Below are 7156 nucleotides of genomic sequence, written 5' to 3' on the forward strand. Positions count from 1 at the left end.
GTCCCGCTTTGAACGTGTGCGGTCGTTTGCAGTCGTTTGCAGCATCGGCGGAAGATAAAGGAAGTCGGTCACCAGTTAAAAGGGACACCAGGTGATCCGAAACACCGGACAGGTGTGGCGTTTGCTGATTGCCCTTGTGAGAGAGGACCTGCAAGACTCAAGTCAACAAGATGTCGTTCAATCTTGGCGACGGTATGCTCACAGTTATTGTGTCGTGTTCCTTTCTCTGAAGCTTAATGTGTGTCAGTGATTCAAACCTCAGGGAAGCGACTTTGACACGTAGAAAACGAGTTTTGCTTTCCCTGCCTCCAGTGTGCAACCTGACTTGTTAATGCCTTTGCATGTCTGTCTCGTTTGTTTGTAGCTTGTGGAGGTGAAGACCAAGTAACGAAAGAGAAGGCGTCGAAAGACGAATTTTCTTTCCCCTGGAATAGGGATAAAGACAAGAAGGTAGGTGGTCAAAAGCGTTGCATTGTATACAATCTCACAAAGACACTTAAAGGACATTATATCAGCGATTTGGGCTCCCCCCCCCCTGTGCAGTTATACATTTGCTCAGTTGGTCAATGATTTGTTTACGTTTTATATGTGTATATATATTCAGGGTGACAAGTCTGGTCATAAGGACGGCAAAGACAAGTCTAGTCATAAGGACGGCAAAGACAAGTCTAGTCATAAGGACGGCAAAGACAAATCCAAGAGCAAAGACGAGAAGAAGGGGGAGAAGAAAGATGGAGGTGGAGGCTCTTCTTCCTCCTCCTCCTCCTCTTCCTCTTCGTGCTCCAGCAGTGACGAGGTAGGTCCACTTCTGCTGCTACTTCAGCGACTTCACCGTGTCATTAGATTATTGTTGGGTTTATTTTGAGGGTTTTTTTTTCGTGCAGATTTGAGTGTCTCAGTCTTCGGGAGTGTGAATGCCTGACGTCATGAAATGCAGCTCAACAGGTTGCATACTTGTCACGCCTCGGTTTAAAAGCAGACAAAGTCGGTTTGAACAGAGATTCCTCAGCAGGTTTTACCAGCAATACTTCTTTCAGTCAAACTGGGCACAACATGCCCTGCTGTGTGTGTTTGTACTATATTTAGTCAAACTGTTCTCCTGCAGATCTGCATAGTCACTTGTTTTGGCCCCTCACTGTGCAGCAAAAAGACTCAGTTCAAAACTGAATTTACTTCTTCCACATACAAATCACTTTGTTCAGTGATGTGTCCTTTTTGGTTGTAACTGCATTGTAGTTTATTTGTTTTTTGGTTTTTTTCAGGACTGAAGCCTCCTGGAGTTTCTCACTTTCCCAATATTCTGTCCTACCTTGGATGCAATGGAAAAACGGATGTGTATGAAACATTTCCTCCTGTCCTTTTATTTTGTCACAGAAATGTCGTGGTCTTGTGTAAAATGTTGACCTTAACTGAAGTAAACGTTTTGAAAACAAATGAAGTACCTGCAGTATTGTTTATCCTTGAAAGGGCTTTTGCGTTTTTCTACCACTAGATGGCAGCAGTCTCCCTCAGAGTTCAATCGACGTGACCGTCAGGAGTGGGAAATAACCGGCTTTTATTTTATTTTTTAATGAAAAAGCTTAAAATACATATTGTTGTTCCGTTATGTTTAAAATAGGCATTTTGATACTGTAGGCACAGATAAAGGACTTGATTGAAATAGAATCATTACCGAATTAAAAAAACATTTTGTTAGTCGGGCATCTCTACCCAGCTCAAAGAAGCTTTACAGATGAAAAGAAAACATAATTAAGAAGCTTTCTATCTCCTGAAGAAATACAAAACCTTGCTTTATAGATGAGAGTGAGGCTTGTGTAACGATGCCATACATATTAAAAGCACCATATTCCTCAGCAGATGGAGATGGATTGTGTGAAATGAATTAGATTTGGATTATTAAACATATTGGGTGCAGCTCAAACCCACAAATGTATTAAAAATGCTAAAAAAAAAAAAAAAAATGTCATGAGGAACGACGTGCATTCCTGGGTGGTTTTGACTTGACCCTGCTTAAGGACTTCTTCAGGTTTTCTGCAGAATAATGATCCCAGCTTCAGACCAGGTGGGTGGAAACGGAGAACGACTGAAACCTCGCAGTACACTGCCATCTTCAGGAACACAAGAGTCCGTTTCTTCAACTGAGGAAGGCAGGAACCCTGATTCTAAAAACGGTAGGATTATGCAGGGATAACCCAGGAACCTATGAGGACTGTATTATGGTACATGGGATTTTTTTTTCTTAAGTGGAAATACATAAATCTATGCAGAGATTGAACTTTCTTTCCGTTCATGTCTTACTGTGGACAATGTTACACCAAGGCCCCAAATTGATTTAAAGTTTTTCAAAATCTCTGACACTGTGGTGGTTTATTGCCAATTATATTGTCAAACTCTCCTCATGCAGCATTTTGAGTAAATAAATACAAAACCTTCTGCAAATTCCCTCAGTTAAGTCAATTGTGACTTATCACACACAATATATGATTAATTTTGTTTTGTGTCCATTTGTCAAATGTTTTAATCTGAAATTATAAACATCACTGATCAATTCAATCAAATGTATTCTATTAAAATGTGTTGATTTACATTCTACCTTTTTTTCAGAATAAAAATTTAACTTTCATTTTCTTTTAATTTACCTTATGCTGTGCGGAAAATGTGTAAATCATGTCATGCTGTTTATTCCTCAGTGATGTGTAGCCTGAATAAATTCCTTCTTAGTGAGATACAGATGAAATATACTCGGCTTGAACCAGCAGAAAATAACCAGGGGCAAAGGCGAATACGTCACGTTCCCAACAACTCAAAGAATACATAAACAAAGGATCAGACGTTTATTTGTTATCAATATTAAAGTTACTTGTGAACTCTATCCTGGACTGCCAGGCGGGGAGAATTACAACGTTTAGCATTGAGGATCTCCTTCAGGTGTTTTGAATCTTTTATAGAGATGTAGGGGGGGGGAGTAAAATGAAGCAGTTTCAGAAAGGAATCAATAATAAATCAAGCATGCATCTTTCTGGGGCTGCTGAAGAAGCCCAATTTAACCCATCCATCATGGTGAAACATGTCTTATTTTAAGCTGGAAGGGAATATTGAAGAGCGAAATCAGATGAACATTTGTCCTGATGTATTGATCTGGCATGTAGGAGCAGATTCAGAGAAGAAATGTATTATATTTGCATATTTTGTCATATCCCTCATTTCCTTACTGTTGTTGATTTAGGTTTTGTTTATGTCAGGTTCCCTGCCATGTCATTCTGGATTTCTCCACACCTGTATAGTTTAACCTTGGTTTTGGAGCTGCCCTGCATGCAAATTCCTCAGTGTCGTTACACCTCATAGACGGGTCCAGGTCCTTATCAGGCTCCTATAGAGTCTCAACCATGACTACTGGCTATAGATTAATATGTAATATATTATATCTCATATTTTGACCAAAACCTCAGAATAAAAAATACTTTTATTCGAGGTTGAACTGCCAAAGTCTAATGAAAAGGTAGTTTTTATAGCAGAGGGAGAAAGTGTGATTTTTCTGAGCTGAGTCTTTCTCTTCAATGATTTCGGGCTCACTGATTGTTTTAATTCAATGCTGGATGGCACTGAAATCTTTGACGAGGTTAAAATAGTATTTTGTAGAGTGTGATTTACACACACCATGAAAATGCACACAGTGAGATGACCGAACGCTCGCTTTGATTATTAGTTTGTATATGATATTCAGCAATTCCCTGAACAAAAAAAAACATTTCTGCTGCGAATTGAGTTCTTTGTCATGATAACATTGGGATTTTATTTCTCTTTATCATTTCCAACCTCATCGGCTTTGCATAATTGCCCACATGAACTCTCTTAATTGTATTTAGTTTGCATCAAATCCTCCTTTAAAAAAAAACAATTCGAAAGCCATTTTGAGCTGATTTTAAACTCTAACTAATTATTGCTGAATTTGAAAAAAAAAAAAAAATCACATGTTTTGTGAGCATTAGATTAGACATGATCCAATACTGCTGAATCAGTATCTTATTTGGTCTTATGTTTTTCCTGATCACATCGAACTCCACAGCTGTCTGAAGCGTTCGTTTCCACATAGACCCGGAGTTGCATTCACACTGGACCATTTGCAACACCTTTCATCCACTGTCTTGCTTTATGCACCTTCAGTGAAAGAGGCAATGTTTCTGCGGCTGATACAGTGTCGCTTGACTTCAAATACCGCCTGTGTGGAACAGATTATATGCTGAGGGAGAGGAAGAGTGTTCATCCCTCATATTCTAAGCTAGCATGTCCTGCTTATCATCTACACACACATTTGTCCTGAACCTTTCATACATCAAGACCACTAGGACCTATATGAACTCGTTATCCACTTTTTTTTTTTCTTTTTTTTTTTCAAATCAGTGAGGCATGTTGCACCAGCAGTTTGGAGTCACAGTTCAGACCTGGGTTCATTCTAGACCAGGGTGTTTGTTTTTGTACCTGCAAAGGTTTTCTTCTGACTTCCTCCCACAGTCCAGACATATGTTTGACTGATGATGGACTCTGACCTTTGTCTGGATGAGTATTGCATTATATGGAGTAACTATTTGGTTTGCTGTTTGTGTATCCCCCTTGGTGGTGCATTGGCTTTAGTCAGTCCTTTGAGTGAGGAGAAACCGCAGGTTTGAATCCCATTCATAGTGGGCAGGGCATCTGACAAAAAAACAATCTGAGCTGTGACTTGCTGTGAGAGCCCATGTAAAAAGTGAGCACCTGAACAGACTGCATGGTCATTTGAAGGATGTTTTGATCGGTCTTCAACCAACAACCTAAAGCAATTTCTAGATTTTGCTTGAGCTGTATGGGGGACACTTTTCTTGCCACATTTATTATGGTCTGTCAACAGACAGACTCAAATATTGCTGTGTGTCTGTGGGGGAAGGGAAGGCCTCTGTTTCAAACAAGTAAATCACTTTGTGTTGAACGTTATGACATGAAATGTGCTTTATAACTATAGGTTGAATAAATGAAATTGTATACTCTACATGGAAAGCGTAATTGAAGCCGAACTTCAGAGGCAACTATGATGTAAAGTTAATTTACAAGAATGCATAATCAGTGCCTTGCATCACAAAAGCATCGGGAATTTGTTTCCCTGCATGTTACTTGCATGAAAGCCACAACAAAATCATCATCCCTTCTTTTCTTTTCTTTTTTTTAAATGAGAGGAGTAAGGGTGCATGTGTAAAAAAAAGTTTAAAGTTCAAGCAGAAGAATGGATAAATGGAGGATGTGATTGAAAAGCCTTGGGGAATTCTTATGAGCCTGTAGCGTGCACCTTATTTGTCTACCGTGATGGCTAAATGTTTGAATTCCGCTCAGTGGAAGAAGAAATGATGAGGGGATGACTAAGGTTCTGCCACCATGTTGTCTTTGCCTTTGATTTTTTTTCCCTTTATTTGGAAAATAAAAAAATAAAATGAGAAAAAAAAGAAGCTATTTCAGTCATAATGTTGCTCTTTTGATGTTGGAAGGCTGCAGATATTTGCTAAAACCACGAGTCCCCTGAGGTAAGAAAGACAGAGCAGCTATTTAGTGCTGAGGTGAGCCAAGTGTGATCAGAAGATTCAATGTTCGCTGTTTGATGCTGCCTCTTCAGTATATTCTTCCAATCACAGCCAAAATCAGCTCTTTGTCTAAATCCTTGACTTCAAGTTTCATCTTCACAAAGCCACACTTCACTCCCCCAATTTAACAAGCCACTTGTTATATCTTCTGAGTTATAACTTTTGGCTCATGCACACAGCTCTTAGGCTTGTCTGGAGGACTTTTTTCTCTCTCTCTTAAATTCCTGTCTTGTTTCAATGATGTGTTTTGAAGTTGGTAACTCACCTGTGTGCAAATACCAGTGTAAGCTATTTCTGCCGCCGTGACATGCTGAGGTTTACATTACAAATTTTGAACATGACTCAGAATGTGGGGCCTGATATAGCAGCAATCATCAAAGAGGCTGATGATTTCAGACATTATTGCAGAAAAAAGAAAATGTTTTATGCCAGGATCATGTTCTCCTCGTGATTTATCATGCTGTGTTGTTGTTTCGCATTATTTATAGGCTTCTTTGAGCATGCCTGGAATTTAATATTGTATATTGGTACTATAAATAATATCCACAGGTATTCTATTCTATTCCTGTCCGTCGTTCCGTGCACGCGTCGCAGGAGGGCACGCGCGTCTCTCTCTCGTCTGGCGTCAGCGGTCTCCCAGCAACAGCCGGGCTCGAGCTCACCTCAATCATCCGCTGCTGAGCTTCGTCAAGCTGCACACACCCACACAGTCTCAAACAGGAAACGTAGACTCCTACTGAGAAAATATAGACTCGCCGAATCCTGTCGTCCCGTTCCTGGATGACAGCATACTATAATAATCCCCCGTGAACGTGGAACCACATGCAAGCCAGTGTCGTATTAAATATTTGATTTCCCAGGTGATGGCTGGATGATGTTCATTTTAGCCACATATGTACAAGTCTGGATTTATTTCAAGGTGTTGAATATGAAATACAACCGCGTTGATTAAAATTAGAGTTGTGCAGTTTGTCATTTTAATTGATTATAACTCGAATAGTTTTACGAAATGTACCTGGTCACGTTTTGGAATTTGAGAGTAAGGGTGAATTGTTGTGGCCCTTCAGTGCGTACTTGTTTGATCTATTGGGATTGAAGTAGGAAATCTATGTTATTCAAAGCATAAAAAATAAGAGCGAGCCATAGATTGATCGCCCAAAAAACACTATAGACCTCCTAAGCTGTGGTGTGATGTTGGCACATTTTTTGCGGGTTTCTTGGATTTTTTTTCGTTGCACATGCTCCATTCATGCAGAGTTTATAAGAGACAATTAACCGCTTAATTGGTTGCCATCCCACTTGCACAACCATCACGCATTTTATCCACTTTTACGCACCGCGCATACATTAAATTTGCGCGGTTTGCACATTTTCTCTCCTTTATTATTTTATTTGTTTTATCGTGAAAACCTCTATGAGGAAGTGGCGTCGCTCCCCGTGCTGTCTGACTTGCCCTGAGGTCCGCGCGGCTGCAGCAGAACAGATGAGAAATCATGGAGCGCAACAAGACGCGTCGGAGAGACTCACCAAGCGGACGGAAATTGTGCCAG

General features: G+C 40.0%; 1 protein-coding gene across 1 annotated transcript; it reads left to right on the forward strand.

Moving 5' to 3' along the window:
• Window positions 1-1434, forward strand: LOC308138814 (uncharacterized protein). Its single transcript, XM_080508071.1, has 4 exons — window positions 1-192; window positions 365-450; window positions 605-796; window positions 1263-1434. Exons 1-4 carry the CDS (start codon window positions 171-173, stop codon window positions 1266-1268), a joined length of 306 nt encoding a protein of 101 aa, XP_080364197.1. The 5' UTR covers window positions 1-170; the 3' UTR covers window positions 1269-1434.
• Window positions 1435-7156: the final 5722 nt, after the last annotated feature.

Source organism: Blennius ocellaris (genome assembly GCF_963422515.1).
Source record: "Blennius ocellaris genome assembly, chromosome: 2".
In the NCBI taxonomy this organism is placed as follows: Eukaryota; Metazoa; Chordata; class Actinopteri; order Blenniiformes; family Blenniidae; genus Blennius; species Blennius ocellaris.

Bases quoted from the DNA above. Each gene is read 5' to 3' on its own strand.
- LOC308138814 (XM_080508071.1), top strand. From the start codon at position 171: ATGTCGTTCAATCTTGGCGACG. The intron at 193-364 runs GTATGCTCACAG...GTTTGTTTGTAG, and splicing joins GTCGTTCAATCTTGGCGACG to CTTGTGGAGGTGAAGACCAA. The intron at 451-604 runs GTAGGTGGTCAA...ATATATATTCAG, and splicing joins ATAGGGATAAAGACAAGAAG to GGTGACAAGTCTGGTCATAA.